This window comes from Penicillium mononematosum (assembly GCF_028829835.1).
Source record: "Penicillium mononematosum strain IBT 11891 chromosome Unknown utg000001l:1.0-4488741.0:1.0-4491989.0, whole genome shotgun sequence".
NCBI classification, from domain to species: domain Eukaryota; kingdom Fungi; phylum Ascomycota; class Eurotiomycetes; order Eurotiales; family Aspergillaceae; genus Penicillium; species Penicillium mononematosum.
In genome coordinates this window covers 3,148,151-3,163,894 of record NW_026643271.1, presented here as the reverse complement: position 1 = coordinate 3,163,894, position 15,744 = coordinate 3,148,151, and the positions used below count along the sequence as shown (strand labels likewise).

The 15,744-nt window shown below is 50.2% G+C and overlaps 9 protein-coding genes across 9 annotated transcripts; 3 read left to right on the top strand and 6 right to left on the bottom strand.

Annotated features, from left to right (window-relative positions):
* Window positions 1–597: 597 nt before the first annotated feature.
* Window positions 598–2,032, bottom strand: N7519_001182 (cation diffusion facilitator family transporter; the record flags this gene model as incomplete). Its single annotated transcript, XM_057287960.1, has 2 exons — window positions 598–839; window positions 901–2,032. The coding sequence occupies 2 exons, from the start codon at window positions 2,030–2,032 to the stop codon at window positions 598–600; spliced, it is 1,374 nt and encodes a 457-aa protein (XP_057154043.1).
* Window positions 2,033–2,937: 905 nt separating this feature from the next.
* On the top strand, window positions 2,938–3,681 carry N7519_001181 (uncharacterized protein; the record flags this gene model as incomplete). The annotated part of the gene is made up of 5 exons (XM_057287959.1): window positions 2,938–2,970; window positions 3,131–3,219; window positions 3,294–3,342; window positions 3,394–3,417; window positions 3,508–3,681. The coding sequence occupies 5 exons, from the start codon at window positions 2,938–2,940 to the stop codon at window positions 3,679–3,681; spliced, it is 369 nt and encodes a 122-aa protein (XP_057154042.1).
* Window positions 3,682–4,288: 607 nt separating this feature from the next.
* N7519_001180 (uncharacterized protein) lies at window positions 4,289–4,955 on the top strand (the record flags this gene model as incomplete). The annotated part of the gene is made up of 4 exons (XM_057287958.1): window positions 4,289–4,337; window positions 4,384–4,556; window positions 4,615–4,746; window positions 4,803–4,955. The coding sequence occupies 4 exons, from the start codon at window positions 4,289–4,291 to the stop codon at window positions 4,953–4,955; spliced, it is 507 nt and encodes a 168-aa protein (XP_057154041.1).
* Window positions 4,956–5,209: 254 nt separating this feature from the next.
* N7519_001179 (uncharacterized protein) lies at window positions 5,210–5,999 on the bottom strand (the record flags this gene model as incomplete). Its single annotated transcript, XM_057287957.1, has 2 exons — window positions 5,210–5,668; window positions 5,703–5,999. 2 exons carry the CDS (start codon window positions 5,997–5,999, stop codon window positions 5,210–5,212), a joined length of 756 nt encoding a protein of 251 aa, XP_057154040.1.
* Window positions 6,000–6,410: 411 nt separating this feature from the next.
* N7519_001178 (lytic polysaccharide monooxygenase) lies at window positions 6,411–7,307 on the bottom strand (the record flags this gene model as incomplete). Its single annotated transcript, XM_057287956.1, has 1 exon — window positions 6,411–7,307. One exon carries the CDS (start codon window positions 7,305–7,307, stop codon window positions 6,411–6,413), a length of 897 nt encoding a protein of 298 aa, XP_057154039.1.
* Window positions 7,308–8,545: 1,238 nt separating this feature from the next.
* On the bottom strand, window positions 8,546–9,553 carry N7519_001177 (NADP-dependent oxidoreductase; the record flags this gene model as incomplete). The annotated part of the gene is made up of 1 exon (XM_057287955.1): window positions 8,546–9,553. The coding sequence occupies one exon, from the start codon at window positions 9,551–9,553 to the stop codon at window positions 8,546–8,548; it is 1,008 nt and encodes a 335-aa protein (XP_057154038.1).
* Window positions 9,554–10,344: 791 nt separating this feature from the next.
* N7519_001176 (class I SAM-dependent methyltransferase) lies at window positions 10,345–11,956 on the top strand (the record flags this gene model as incomplete). Its single annotated transcript, XM_057287954.1, has 9 exons — window positions 10,345–10,386; window positions 10,451–10,497; window positions 10,552–10,638; window positions 10,688–10,729; window positions 10,778–10,891; window positions 10,948–10,973; window positions 11,030–11,216; window positions 11,278–11,706; window positions 11,758–11,956. The coding sequence occupies 9 exons, from the start codon at window positions 10,345–10,347 to the stop codon at window positions 11,954–11,956; spliced, it is 1,173 nt and encodes a 390-aa protein (XP_057154037.1).
* A 658-nt stretch (window positions 11,957–12,614) lies between these two features.
* Window positions 12,615–14,154, bottom strand: N7519_001175 (VHS and GAT domain-containing protein; the record flags this gene model as incomplete). The annotated part of the gene is made up of 4 exons (XM_057287953.1): window positions 12,615–13,391; window positions 13,450–13,818; window positions 13,887–13,943; window positions 13,996–14,154. 4 exons carry the CDS (start codon window positions 14,152–14,154, stop codon window positions 12,615–12,617), a joined length of 1,362 nt encoding a protein of 453 aa, XP_057154036.1.
* A 403-nt stretch (window positions 14,155–14,557) lies between these two features.
* N7519_001174 (uncharacterized protein) lies at window positions 14,558–15,268 on the bottom strand (the record flags this gene model as incomplete). The annotated part of the gene is made up of 1 exon (XM_057287952.1): window positions 14,558–15,268. The coding sequence occupies one exon, from the start codon at window positions 15,266–15,268 to the stop codon at window positions 14,558–14,560; it is 711 nt and encodes a 236-aa protein (XP_057154035.1).
* Window positions 15,269–15,744: the final 476 nt, after the last annotated feature.

Here is a 15,744-nt window from a genome sequence, read left to right as displayed (position 1 = left end):
ATTTGTATTTTTCCAGTGGCTGAAGGACAGGAAGGAACTGGGGTGGGGGACGACCTCAGTTTTGACAAAAAGGGAAGGCACCTACCGCGTCACATGGAAAGAGCGTTTGTCGAGACAACCTTGGAAGATAACATCATTCGTGACAATAATTATCACTTAGCTATCGTATGCCTGACGCTTCGGGATATCTTCCATCAGATCCTCTCATTCAGAGAGTCTCACAACTGGTTGATATTGGTCGATTGGGCACTACCAGAAACTGTTGATCATCGACACCATACTGGTCAATGTCTAGTTTCTTGGAGCTGTTCCTCAGGCCGTCCTTGACCCGGTAAGTCCCCTTGAGATTGACAATTGACGACTATTGTAAGACTTCGAACACGACAAAGAATGTATCAGAAAAGAAACTAAGTCTCCCAAAGTTATTATGTGATTCCTGGTGAAATTCATCCATTGCGTAAGGGAAATGAAATAAGAAACAGCCAGACGACGCTCTTCTAAACAAAATGGCACTGAAGAAAATCAAAGCAATGGGTGGACTTCGACTTAATGCTGTCCAAAGTGAAAAAGCCAATCCAAACTCCTATGTCAAAGTCTCTAGAGTTCCTTCTTCAGAGAATGCTCGGGCTTGTGAGTAGTTTCGTAATCAACATGCACATAGGCACGCTCAACGTCGGGAAGCGACTCGAGCTTAATCTGGAGCTCCTCGGCGACATCGTGAGTGGCACGCAGGGATGCCTCTGGGTCCATGACGACATCCACCTCGACCAGCAGGCGAGGGCCAGAGGTGTATGCACGGACGGTATCGATGGCAGTGATGGCAGGAGAGTGGGTCATGGCTGATAGAAATGTTAGTTTTCGACTCAGAGCTGAAAAAGGACCGAAAGGGAATGAACATACAGATATAAGTAATAAGCTGCTGCATCTTAGTGTCGGCAGTAACGCCGATGAGCAACTCGAACTCGCCATAGGCGGAGTGCAGCCACAGTACACTGACCAGCACGGACAGAATGATAGCACCCATAGGATCGATCCACCAACGCAGCTTACTACCACCGACGGAGGTCAGAACACCGAACCCGTTAATGAACAGATCGTTGCGGTGATCCTCCCACAGGATGCGGATCTGCGAGACCTGGTTGCGCAGGGCCCAGCAGTACAGGAAAAGGACAAATTTGGTGGCAAAGGCGACGGCGACGGCAATGACAGCAGGGAGGTGGAAAGACTGGGTTCCTTCCTCGGAGCCCGAGACCAGTTCGCGAATAGAGAAGGCGATGATGATGAAAGAAACGGCGGTCATAAGGAAGCAGAAGCAGATGTTACCAGCGGTTTCAATGCGGGCCTTTCCGGCAGGGAACTTGCGCGGATCGACGCGGTTGACGGCCTTGTTGCAGAGCAAGAGGGTCAGATTGGACATGGGGTCGAAGACCGCGTCGGCCATTGTGGTGAACAGAGAGAGCGATCCGGACGAGACGGCACCGTACACCTGGATGATCGAGAGAATGATATTCGCGGCAAAACTACCGTAAACAGCAATCCGGTACTTGAGACGGTTGTCGACGCTCAATTCGCGGGCGGCACGTCTGTGCTCCTCGACGGGCTTCAACATGCGCTCGATGTTTTCATTTTGGGACTCGTAGAAGCCCTGTAGCTTCTTGGTCACGAAAGCCTGTTTTCCAAGACGGGCAGTGTCTTGCACAATGGAACCCACTTTCCGGCTTTTGGAATCCCGTTTCCGCGAGGTATTGGCTTTCATCTGCCGGATCTCATCCTCAGTCTTCAGTTTCGAGGCAAGCTGGAACGGATCGCTTTCAGGGGTGTAGCGTGGCGGAGGTTGGCCTTCTTCATCACTGGAACTACCACTGCGGTGTTGCTGCATGGTGGTGAGCTCGTGCTCAAGGGCGGTTGTGGTGCCTTCATTGAAGGATAGAGGCATTCTGTCCCGGTGTGACGGTGAGCTGCTATGGGTATGATGTAAATTCTGGAAGGCATGAGGGTGGTTGGAAAGACTTTGACGCAAATGTTCCTCCATGATGAACGTTGAATTTAATGAATGGGACTTGGGATGAAAGAAATGCAAGGGGAGAAATAAATTCCTGTGGCAGTCCACGGGTGCTTATCTGATCGCGGATCATCCATCCCCGGTGCCCTGGATGCCCCACCTTAGCTCCTTGGCACCTCCGAGGTCGGTGCATTTCATATCTACAACATCCAATATATACATCCATGGATGGATACATATACTGTTGCAAGTATTCTGGCTACTATCATTGGTTATTCTATGGTACCTGAGACAACCATCTAATATATTTAGGGCCTATGGGGGCCATATCCACAGTTTGACAGTTAGTATTGTCTTCCCGTTACCAAAGGCTCCATACATATATGCATATGTACATCCCTCCGAATCGACATTGAACAGAGTTTCCGTGAGTTGAAGCTGCTTCATAAACATTGTGGATACTGCGCTATTCAGGTCCCTTGGTAGGCGTAATGTACGACGCACGACAAACGGACAAAGACAGGGCTGGCAGACTCTATGCTGCGCGTGATGAATCGATATATTGATCGTCGGGGAAACAGTGAATCAAATCGTTGGGACGACCAACGACGACATGAAATCGTCGGGGCGACGCTGGACTCGCGCAACGCAGCCTATTATAACTTCTTTGGGTCTTTCACAGTTTGTTTTCTTCCGTTTTCTCCTTCTCGATTCTACTTTGTACCCTACCCATTTCTACAAACCACTTTCAAATTCGTTCTTCATCTTGTCGTTATCAAAATGGCTAAAGCCAAAGAATCCACCACCCCAAGGCCAAGGAGGCCAAGGAGACCTAGCCGGCCAAAGCAGGCATTGTTAAGAGAACTCCAGTCAAGGCCTCGCCTGTCAAGCTGTCCCGTGCCAAATCCGTCGTTCCTAGCGAGGACATCCTCTTCATGTGGAAAATTATGCGGATGTCTGCGATGAAAGTAAGTTTCTCTCAGTTGTCTTGACGTCTGTCTTCACTAAGTGTCTGTCTCGATTGTCTCTGACTTGACTTTGACTCTATTTTGACACGTCTCTCAGATGTCTTGACATATCTGATTGATACATGATAGTATGTCGTGTACTAACTGAATTGTCTTATAGATTGACTGGCCTGCTATCGCCAAAGACGCCGGCACGTCTGTTGGAGCCGTCCAGAAACGACGGTACCGTCTTCGCATCAAAATCCAGCAGTATCTTTCGGAAAGAAAGAGGATGTCTCTCCTTCTAAGCGATCCTATACCAAGGCCAATTCCGTCGTCCTTAGCGAGGACCTTCTGTTCATGTGGAAAATCACGCAGATGTCTGTGATGGAAGTAAGTGTCTCTCAGTTATCTTGACTATGTCTGTCTTCGCTATGTGCCTAGCTCGATTATGTCTCTGACTTGACCGTGTGTCGGTTGCCACACGTCTCTCAGATATCTTGGCATGTCTGATTGATATATGATAGTATGCTGTGTACTAACTGAATTGTCTTACAGATTGACTGGCCTGCCATGGCCAAAGATGCGGGCACCTCGGTTGGAACTGTCCAGAAACGATTCTCCCGTCTTCGCGTCAAAATCCAACAGTGTCTTTCGGCTGTTGCTTCCAGCGAATCCTCCGGCAAGGGCACCAACAGCTCTGAGATCAACGAGGAACGTCGACGGCTCTGAGTCCCCCAAGAAGGACGCCATTGGCTCTGAATAGATGGAACATGATTTCGGGGGCAACGCACGTGGAGGACGGTGTGACAGGGAAAGAAGACTCCGGATGAGTCTTGCGTGGTCACCATTCTCATGGTTTCTACTACCATCTCGCAAAATCGCCATTGGTCTCTTACATGTTTGGGTGCACTTTGTTATGTGCCCGTTAGTCTTGTTTCGTGACGGCAGCATCCTTGCGATGTCTGTGACGGTCTGATTTTTTTCCCGGTACAATCCGATGAACTTCAAATCCGTTTTATTTGATTCCATAAATAAAGGTTCTTATGACCTTTGTGTAGTATAACTTCAAATAGATCTTGAAGTTGTAGATGTACGACTGTGAAAAGTATGTACCTTTTGGATGAGAACCCTACCAGGTACCGATGAATCTGAATCTGACATCTTGCCCAACAATGTATCCAACCAGATGCCCAGACATGTCCACTTGGACAATTCAATAAGATGACCTCATTCCTGCATGTCCATAGATCCGAGCCCCTCATTTATTTACCCCGCCCCCTTCCAGTTCATCCCGAGCTCTACATACTTCTCTCACTTCAACATCACCCAATTCATCATGTCCAACCCCTACTTTGATATTGAATACACTACGTCTGGCGGCCAGGGTAAGTTTACACTCTATCTCATTTGAGTAACACTAACTCTATGCAGTGGAAAACTGGGGTCGCATCGAGTTCAAACTCTATGACGACGTCGTCCCAAAGACCGCAACCAACTTCCGCAGCCTAGCCACAGGCGAAAAAGGCTTCGGATATGCAGGCTCTGCTTTCCACCGCGTGATTTCCGGGTTCATGGCCCAGGGTGGTGACTTTACTCGCGGAAATGTAAGTCATCTCTCCGCGGGGAAATCCGAGCGCCAGCTAATCTCTACTCTCTATCCAGGGCACGGGCGGAAAGTCCATCTACGGCGAGAAGTTCGAAGATGAGAACTTCAAGATCAAGCATACTAAGGGCGGTTTACTCTCCATGGCGAATGCTGGACCTAACACCAACGGTTCTCAATTCTTCATTACTGTGAGTCGGAACCATGCTTAAAGAAATACACGGGAGACGTGTTCTGACTACATTAGTTTGTGCCAACTCCCCACTTGGATGGAAAGCACGTTGTCTTCGGAGAGGTTGTTTCCGGCCAGGATATTCTCCAAAAGATGGAGAGCAAGAGCTTAGATCGGTCTGGGAAGACTGACGGTACCATTAAGATTGCTGCTTCAGGAACAGTCTAGGCACAGTCTAGGCCATCATTGGGAAATGCTGCTCTCTTCTATCTAAGCAGCTTACTGAATATCAATGTGGACGTGAATTCGTCCATCGTCTCATCGATCCATGTGTCCCATTTTTTCTATATCTAGACTTTCATCAAGTCACGTAGGATGAACACTGCAAGTCCAAGAGCAGGGCAAATACATTGGTCGCATACACTGCGACATTAAGAGCAACTATGTAGTAACCAAACACAAAGTAACTACCTCCAGCCAACTCATTTCACAGCAACCAGAAACAACCGCGGATACTTCAACAACACCCTCCCATCAACAGAAACAGGATAAGCATCCCGCAGACGCCTCAAATAATCCTCCAAGAAATCCACCTTCTCGGCATCCTCCAACGGATCCAAAAACGGCCTCAACCCCGTCCCCTTAACCCACTCAATAACCGCCTCATGACTCTCAAGCGAATGATAATAACTCGTCTCAAAAACCTCAACCCGACTAGCAAACGGAATAAGCAGATCATAAAGCTCCTGCGGCGACTGGAACCGATCTCTCTGCACACCGGCTAGTTTCTCCGCCCAGGGACCCTGAGCAGCCGTCTCCGCCATAAGAACATGCGAAGGTTGGTCCAGGTTATGCGGGACCTGGAGTGCGAAAACAGCGCCCTTTTCCTGGGGCTGTAGCAGCCGCTTAATAACCGCAATGCGCTCGTCGGCTTTCAGCCACTGGAACACCGCGTTAGAGAAAGAAGAGGTCGACTGGCGTCGCTGGGTCGGGCGTGTAGGTGGTCAGATCTGCGACCTGGAAGTCCCGGTCTGGGAGGACTTGTTTTGCGCGTTTGATCATGTCTGGGGATGAGTCCAGGCCTGTTATTTTTGCTGTTGGGTATTGGGTTGCTAGGACTGTTGTTGAGTTGGCTGGGCCACAGCCTAGGTCGATGATTCTTTTTGGGGATGTTAGGGGGACGTGGGAGAGGAGATCGCGGGCGGGTTGGGTGCGTTCGTTTTCGAATTTGAGGTATTGGTTTGCGCTCCAGTCTTTCGTTTGTTGGGACATTGTTGTGGTGAAGTGTCTGTAGACTGGTTTGGGGATTGGGATTCTTGGGGAGTGGGTGACTAGCCTGGTTGCTGAGTTCAGGCGACAGTGCATTTTTTAGATGATTTAAATACTAGAAGATGTTTGGCTGTAGGAGGGATACTTGCTTTTAGATTGATATCTTATGGCTAATGAGGTGAATCGAGGAAGTGGCGATGTCGGATGTTCGGTGATCCCTCCGATATCGCTATGAAGAGCGTTGCATTGGAATCCAGAACGATGATGAATGCATGGTAAATCTGACATTTAATTACCTCTATATCTAGCTACTAGCTAACGTAGGAGATGAAGGTAGATCCAAAACTGAACACGATGTGCTTCCGAATTATGCCGCCCACTTTTTAGTGGGCCATTTCTCCGCACCCTCCGCATTTAGTTACCCACCAGGTTGCCAAAGAGGGCCTGAAGCCAGGTCAGGACATCCGTGGCACTATCAGTGGGGAAAGGCAGATCCGAAGCGCTAGCGGAGGGAACAGCGCTGGCGGTAGGGGCTTGAGACGCGGCGGAAGTAGCCGACTGACGGGCAGTGGTAGCGAAAGTAGTAGGCTGAGCAGCAACCGCGGAGGAGGAGGTAGGCTGAACAGCAGCTGTGGTGGGGGTCTGAACAGCGACAGAAGGGGCTGAAGTAACAGCGATATCCGTAGCGCTGGAGGTCGAGGCCGACGACTCAACCGGAGCCGCGCCACCAGCTCCACCGAGAGTGAAGTCGACACACGACTCGTAGGTCTGGTCGATGGATTCGGCGAACCAGTACCACTGCAGCACACAGTCACCGGCGGTGGCACACTGGCTTCCGAGATCGTCGGGGATAGTGACGCTGAAGTTGGTCTCGTCGTCGGTGACACCGCTGGCGGTGGAGGCGTACTCATCCCAGGAGATCAGGGGCTTGCCAATGACCTTGTTGGAAGCGGTGTCGACGACGGAAACGTTGGCGACACCGGTGTGGGGGGCGCGGATGTCGACAGTGAAGTCGACCTTCTGTCCTGCCGTGTATGACTGGACGTTGTCCTTGTTGTCGGCGAACTTGTAGCCCTTGCAAAGCCAGATATCGCACTCCTCGGCTTTGTAGTCGTTCTGGCTGGAGGCGATCTGCAGCTCGCCTTGGATGTTGCCGTACTTGTCAGAGCCTTGGTTGGACAGGACTTGCTGGCCACAGGCGGCTCCCATTGCGGTGCCGGGCTGGCGGGCCTTCGGAGTGGTAACGAAGCCATGGCCGTTGACCAAGGAGACGATGCTGGCGATAGCCAGAGCGGAGGTGAATTGCTTCATGTTTGATGAGTTGGGATGTCGAGGAGTGAATGGAAATGATCGGTAAACCGGACCGATGAATGAATGTATACTTGATGAATGAATGTCTGCACGGTATCAAACCGGAGGAAAATGAATGTGGATGTGAATGAAAATTCAAAAAGGACTGGCCAGCATGCTGAACTGGTCTGTCGCGTGGCATGCGGCTGCTTATATAGTAGCCATATTCAAAAGGAGCTCTATTTGGACCTGCATTGGACATTAATCAACCACAAACACTAGATTGACACTTATCAGAGACATCTCCGACAGCGAGTAGGGCCGAATGCATGTATCACACTGAAACACATCGGATATACCTAAGGGGACAGTGCTCCCCCACCGGGAGGGGATACGTGAGACCGGCGGCAATGTTAGCTCGCATCATATCGGTAAAATACAACATAGGACCTCGGAAATAGGCCTTCGGGGGTATATTGAACTAGGGATGATTCTCCCGAGACGAGGCCGACGTTCCTGAGGCTAGGGTTGCCAAGCCTGGCTCCACGCGCCGAACAGGGATGCAAGTTTCATATTGATGGGACCTGCACCGGTGCCAATGGGGAGACTGACAGCTGAGACAGGAATTTAATGGGCGCTTTACGTTAATTAAGAACGTGGAGATCGAATAGGCTTGACTTGGCAGATTCTGCTCGGACATTTATCCAATTTCATTCCAATTTCATTCCAGGATTATCCGAGTCTTTGATAGTCCACACTTGAAAACCAAACTAAATCCGATGAAACTGACTAGTTATACTAGCAATTTCTTGATCTATCAGTTTCAGAATGAAGCCAAATTGAACAATATCACATGCGTAATTTTGACTCTTTCATTCGCCTTCCAACCTGTTCCCAGCATTGGGCATTCCCACATATGGGATATCTTATACACATTGTCTCCGGGGGGCAACTTCAGCCTACCCCCTTGCAGCTAAATACAGAGCTCAAATCTATTGGCATCGGCCGAAGATGTCATGAAACCGGAGTGCTTCTCGCAACAAGTACTTTATTGAGCCTGCTTTGCATTTCTCCCTATACCTAATTGGCTCTTGGATGCTTATAAGGTCTCTTCCTCTCGATCCACCAAAAATTGGTGTATATTCCCAGCTACTTAGAGCCAAGCATCCAGAAATGACAGTAGTCTTCTATTTCTCCAGGGCTGGTGTCTCATGTACTGCAACAGTGTCGAAGAAGCATCACTCTTCATCCCTCAGCTCCTAGTGATTCAGCGACAGATCAAAGACAATCTTCCCCTTCGCATGTCCTCCATCCAGTCTCTTGAATGCCTCTTCATACTGCTCAAGGGGCCAGACACTATCCACCAATTCCCGACACACCCCCTGCTCAACCAACTTCGAAATCTCCTCTAACTGTCTCCTCACAGGCTGCATAACAAAGAACAAATCTTTTACACTGACCCCCTCAATCCCATCCGGACAGACCTGCAATGGTGGCTGATAGATACTCAGCACAACACCACCATCCTTAACAGTCCACCACGCATCCCCAAGAGCCTTCCCTCCAACACAATCAACAACAACATCTACCTTATTAGAAGGCAACTGCATAGCCCACTCCCTCAAGTCCACAACCCGATAATCAAGCACCTCCTTCGCACCAAGCGATCTCACAAGCTCCACATTCCGAGAACCACACGTCCCAACCACCTCCGCACCAAGCATCGTCGCCAACTGCACAAGCCAAATACCCACACCACCAGAAGCAGCAGTAACAAGAACTCTCTTTCCCGCCCAAGCGACCTTGGCAGCCTCCATATCCATCTCTCCCCCATTGCCATTTCCAGGGGTACCAAGAGCATGGATAAAAAGAACCTGCCAAGCCGTCTGCGCGGAGACAGGAACCGCAGCAGCCTGCACCCAGCTTAGACGCTTCGGCTTGTGTGCCAGCTCGTCCGTAACGGCGATGGAATACTCGCGCGCATTCCCTGGTCGGATATAGTTTGTGCGCGCGTATACTTCATCGCCGGGTTGAAAGGGCGAGTCTGACGGTGCCGAGATGACGATTCCCGCCATGTCCGGGCATGGGATTAGAGTGCGCGCTGTTGGTGGCGGGAAGTTCTTTGGCCAGAGGAGTTCGCCGGCGCAGGGACTGCAGGCTTTTATTTGGATTAGGTGTTCTCCCTGTTCATGATTTGGGGTTGGGACGGGTGTGTTTGTCAGGGTGAGGGTTTTGGAGGAAGCGGCTTGTTGGATGATGCTGCGCATATTGGGGGGAAGGGGGTTTGACATGTCTGGGGTTTGTAGATACGTTGTTATCTGCTAGAAGGAATGGGTTGACTGCCCAGGTGTGTCTCAAGTTATATAGGTGAGTGTCGAGGCGTCATCCGGATCCCCGCATAGTCTATTTGATAGCCTATCTCCCACATAAGCCATAAGCTACGGAGTACACGGAGTACTTAGCCTAAGCATTTTATACATTTATTCATTCCAAGGTTTAGAAATCAGGATTTACCTAGATGCAGCAGGGCTTCGTATTCATGTCGGCAATTATAATTAACCATAAATGCCAAGGTCATGCAATGTGTCGTCTACCTATAAAATCCCAGATAGACACCCTATAAAAGCGATGGACCCTGATTTTAACCACATTTTTGAGTGATCGTCAGAAAAAATGCCTCAATAAGCCTTGATAACTTTTTTTTAAAGGAACTGGAGTGAGTTTTAGCCAGACTAGGTGGAAATTCTGCAGGATGTCTGTGAAGAATCACTTTGTAGGGACACTTCCTACTGGTTAGAAGACTCGTACTTTTGTCAATTCACATGCAGCGACACCAACGAGGTCCAATTCGAGAGCCAATACCGGAATCAGTTTCCACCCCACAATGCCCACATATCACCTCTCAAGCCCCTCAAGGCCCTCAAGCCTATGACGGCGCTGTGTAGTTCCCAAAATGGCCTTTGACATGAGAGCGGGGTCCGATGCCGTTCCCCGTTGAACATTCAAATTCTTCGCCTCTTCTCGACTTTGATTTTCTGTACCTGATCGGTTCTCTACAATGTATAAAAAACGCACTGAGCCTGACGATGATATCGCCGTGGTATGTCTCGATTGTTTTTTTTCTTTTTTTCCGATGTTTTGTTTATGTTTTGACACAATATTAGGATTCCACGACCCATGTCCCGACCCTTTACGGCGATGACTGGCAATCGTAACTATTATCTCCTTATATGAGAAAGGAAAATAGTCTCTCACACAATCTCAGGGAAACCACCTCGATCGGCTCCTCGCTGTATCGCGGGCTAGAGGAGAATGGCCGACGATATCAAACATTGAGCCACAAAGAATATCTGTACGCTTGGATTTCCGAATCAAGGTATATCCTGCTTATTTCCTATCAGGATCCCATCGGATGAGAAACAGTTCGAGACATACGAAGCTGGGTATGTGGAATCCTCCTTTTTACCCTTCAATAACTAACACTATCGCAGCCACTTGGTCGCCCTCGTCATGGACTCAGACCGCGAAAACCCCCTTTTCCGGGCGCCTGTTAAAGATCCCAAAAATATCCTCGATCTTGGTACAGGTCTGGGTAATTGGGCCATGTATGTGGAAAGAAAACACCTTTCATCTCGGGGGACCACCACTCACCCTCTTCTAGCGATGTAGCCGACATGTTCCCATCAAGTGAGTCCAGAACCCTCCGATTCACTCTATATCAACATATTAACCAAAATCCCCAGCCACCGTCCGCGGCGTCGACCTCTTCCCACCACCAGTAAAATGGATGCCCCCAAACTGCATCCTCGAAGTCGACAATATCGCCGAAGAATGGACCTGGAACGAACCCCAGGACCTAATCCACATGCGCATCATGATCGGAGCCTTCGACGACGCAGAGTGGAGCCGCGTCTACCAGCAATGCTACGAGTAAGCCACTAACCCCATCATCCCATCCCAAGCACCCCACCCATCTAACCCAACCCCAAAGCAACATCCGCCCAGGCGGCTGGATCGAACAACTAGAAGCAAGTCCCTACATCGAATGCGACGACGACAGTCTACCAGAAGACAACATCCTGCGCAGCTGGGGACCAGCATTGTCCGCGTGCGGCAAGCGCGCCGGCCGTCCGCTGGAAACAATCGACATGATGCAAGATGCCTTCCGCAAGGCTGGGTTCGTGGATATCCATGAAAAAGAATACAAGTGGCCCATCGGACCGTGGCCCCGTGACCAGAAATATAAAGAGGCCGGCACGGTTAACTACCAGCATTGGATGTCGGGTATGGAAGGCTGGGCTATGTGGTTGCTTTGTAAATTCGGGGCGCCGGAGCCGTGGTCGCAGGAGGAGGTTATTGTTTATGTGGCGAAGTTGAGGGCTGAGATGCAGAATCCTCGGTATCATATTTATGAGCGCGCGTAAGGTTTCTTTTCTTTGATGTGTGTGTGCATTGGGCTGATTCTTTACAGGCGACGTGTGTGGGCGAGGAAGCCTTTCCCTGAGGAGGTTGCGGCGAGGGAGCAGGCTGAGGCGAGAGCTCAGGCTGAAACGGGAGCTCAGGCTGAAACGGGAGCTCAGGCTGACACGAGGGAGCAGGCTGACACGAGAGCTCAGGCTGAAGCTGAGACTGACACTAATGAGAGGGTTGATATCAAGAGGGAGGAGTAAAAGGTAGTGTACTTTCATTGCCGGGGTAAATGAAACGGACTATCCCCTGTTTTGATGTCAGAGACGAAGGAGGCAGTCATTACTGCAGTGTCAATTGCAGGTTGATGACATGTCTGATAATGCCTGGAAAAATAGCCAGCCTTGGATTGGCCCTTTGTGTGTTTTTTTTGGAGTCTTTTGTAGCTGATGTTTATGACTTCCTACCAATGCATTCAACCGTTTCTTATATGCGCGCCATGTACTTAACTCCGAGTTAGGTGCACCCACATATCCTGATATAGAGGGGCCATTGTCCTTCACACGGTACAGCACTGGAGCACGAATAGTATAAAATTCCCAAGTACCTATTTACCTGGAAGATATAAGTACCTATGGTACGAAACGAAGGTGCCACTCACTCTCCTGTAAGTCAGACATGCTGCTGAAGGTATTCGCAGTAAAAGGCTAATAGATATGTGTGGTGACAATGTGCGAGGTATCATGGCAAAGAGCAGGAAAAGATAGCCAAAAGAGGACCAAAAGAGAAAGCAAAAGCTATGCGCTTGCAGAAATAGCCCAAAACCACAACCAGAGATGAATATAGAAAATAACCAAAAAGAAAAGAAAAAAAAAATTTAGAGACGTGCTAGCAGCGATCACCAATTGATCCTGCATGACGCTAGCGCTCCTGCTCAGTTGGCTGGAAGCGCACGCGATCAGTCTGGGGCTGCGAATTACCCTGCAGCCGATTCCTCTCCTGATCCGAGTCATTCGTAGCATAATCATCAGCGAAAGGATTCCGCACCTGGAAATCCTCAGAGTTGTATTCATATCGGCCGGTAGTTGTAGATCCCGAGACGGGATGGGAACCAAGCGGGCGACCACCAGTCATAGTCGTAGAAGGCAGCTGCGCCGCGACGGGTGCGGGGGACTCGGGACTCTGTGTTGAGGTCCCAGCTGGCGCCGCAGAGGGAGGGAAGAAACTCGTAGCGCCTGATGCGGCAGCCTGCGACGTCGGCGAGGGGGTATTCAAATTAGACGAGGTTGGCGACGAAGACGCTCTAAGCTTGCGCGCCTTCAACATGGCACGCTGCTGCTGCGACACCGCCACGGAGATCTCGTCGTTCGTCTCAATGAGCGTCAACAGGGTGTCCTCGTCCGGAGCTGGGTTGGTCGAGTGGATATATCCTTGGATAATACGCGAACCGGTCCGGCAGCGGTCAACGAACTCCTTGATGAGGTCGTTGTCTTCCAGCTCTGTCGGCGGCGTGGACTGGACGAACTGCGTTAGCAGCTTTGCCGAGTTGCGCGCTTCCTCGATGCGGGCCGCTAGTTCCACCGGCCCGGGGAGGGTGTTTGCCGGCGCGCGAGCCTGGCTGTATGGTTGCTGCTGGTGGGGGTAAGCCCTGGGCGGGAGTTGCGGCGGGACGATGGAATTCATTGGGAAACGGTCGATCTGGGTAGGTTAGAGACCTTGGACGGCGTGCAGAGAGACTATGATGTGCTCACCAAACCGTGTGAGGCTTTCGTCTTCTCCTTCCCCACATTTGCAACAGGAGTTTGAGATCTTCATCCCATGCACGCTGTTGCTCGAGGGTGTCCAGATACTGGCGGAGATAGCTCTGCACGTGCCAGTCGCGTCCGGTACGCAGTAGTTCTTTGATAGTCGTCACGAATTTGGCATCGAAGTTCCGGGTGAAGGTGTGGCCCGGGTTGTCGACCAGGATGCGCATGAGCATGACCGCATTGTACTGGGTGTGGTTCGGGGTACCGGCGGAATCGCTGAGATACTTGCGGATGCGCAGGGCCGCTTCCTTGGCGGCATTGGGGCTCGACTCGGCGGCTTCGACGATTTTGGGGAGGTGGACGAATTCGGTTCCTTGCTGGAGTGTGCAAATGCGATTGTCAGTCTCGGAAAGGGGGTTGTTGTTGTCATCTCCGAGGCACATACCGCGTCGCGTGAAGAGCCATTCGAATTCACATTTGCATTCGACTCGCAGAAGGCAGTCTAGAGAAGGTGTCAGTGTGACTTATTTAATGTCTCTGAAATCAGCACAAACCAATTCTTTCAGGACAATGGCTTCTGGTGAATCTTCAGGGTGTCCGACACTGTCGCTCGAGCCTATGTTCAGGTACAAGTTAGTGAATTTGCGGGGAGCCGTGGAGACAGTGAGACACTCACTTGAGCGCCTGCTCAGAGATCCCAGGAAGCGCTTCATGGTGATCGTAGAGTCTCTTTTTTTCAGGGGAAATTTTGAAAGAAAGAAAAAGTTCAGCCAAAGAATAATTGTAGCCGGGGGCCAGTGCCTCCCTCGAACTAGTCTGCAGGGAACTAATAGGCCTCGCTAAGGGCCGAGAAGACAGGAGAGATATATATTGTATATAATGTCAAGATCTCTAGCGGTCAAAGCCACATTCCACGCACGCAGCCAGGTGTTTTACATTGCCAAGCTGTTGCCATCCAGGCTCCAGGCAATTCATCTCATTGCTTTATTCTGGTGACTCAGCCACGTGCTGGCGTAGACAGTACACGATCACAATGTGCATTGACCATATATTTAGAAGTACCAAGTACTTAACACTACTCCTCATACTCCTCACATAAACCCATCACCCCTCCCTCTACTCTGCTTCAATAGCATCAGCCATCTGCCCCAAAGTCTCAAACCGCCAATCAAAGATCGGATTCCCTCGATTCCCCATCAAAGCCCCAGGCCTCTCAATCCAAACTGACTTAATGCCAACCTTTCTCGCAGGTTGATGATCATGAAACTGACTCTGCGCCGTCTGCAGAACCTGCCCAGGCCCAACCCCAAACTCGCGCTGTACAGCACTCAACATATACTCAAAGTTCCGTAGATCAGGCTTGTAACTGCCAATATCCTGCGCGGTAAGAATCATATCAAAAGACACGCCCTGCAAGCTGCCGGCATTGGACTTGGCGAATGAAGCCCGGTCCACGTTCGACAGCACCACTAGCCTGTAGTGCTTTGATAGTCGACGCAGAGCGTCCACAGTGTCTGGGAAGGCTGGCCAGGTTCCGACGGAGTTACCGAATTCGCGGCTTTCCTCCTCGGTTGGCGGGTTGAGGCCTAGGCGTGCGGCAAGGGTGGGGTGGATTGCTGATAGCAGGTCTGAGTACGGAAGGTCCGGGGTTGCGGTTTGTTGGGCGCTTTCGAGGTCGTGGTAGGTTGTTAGGAGGTGTTCCCTAGTGAATTGGGTGGCGCTTTTTGAGAGGATTGGTTCTAATGCAGCGATGATGCCACTTTCCCAGTCTATTAGGGTGCCGTAGACGTCGAAGCAGAGGAGGCGGTAGTCTGAGAGGTTGGTCATTTTGGTCTGATTTGGGTAGTATATATATAATGGGAGTAGATTGGGATAATCAAGGAATCTTGAAAGTGTATTCTGTTCTGGGCTACTTATACCCCCGCATGCAGATCTCTGCTTATACATAGAATGGATGGTTCCCTTGGCATGTTCCTAGATAAGGATTGTCGGGGACCAGAAGTGGTATAGACAGGATTTTTCCTTGAGATTCCATTGTCAACAATCCCCTCATATAAAGTGGATATAGAGGTTAGCCTGTAGTCCAGATACGCTATCCAGTAATTGCTACAATGGATCGAATGCATATTGAAACGGAAAAAAAAGACCATATTATATGGAAGATTGGAACCTCGACAGAGGTGTGCAGCTAGACAAGACAGAAACGGAAATCATCTCTATCAAAAGAGAAAACACTCGATAGAGTCATGGAGAAAGAACCACGTTTGTATCATGATTGGATCGGGAAGTACAGAATCCTATTT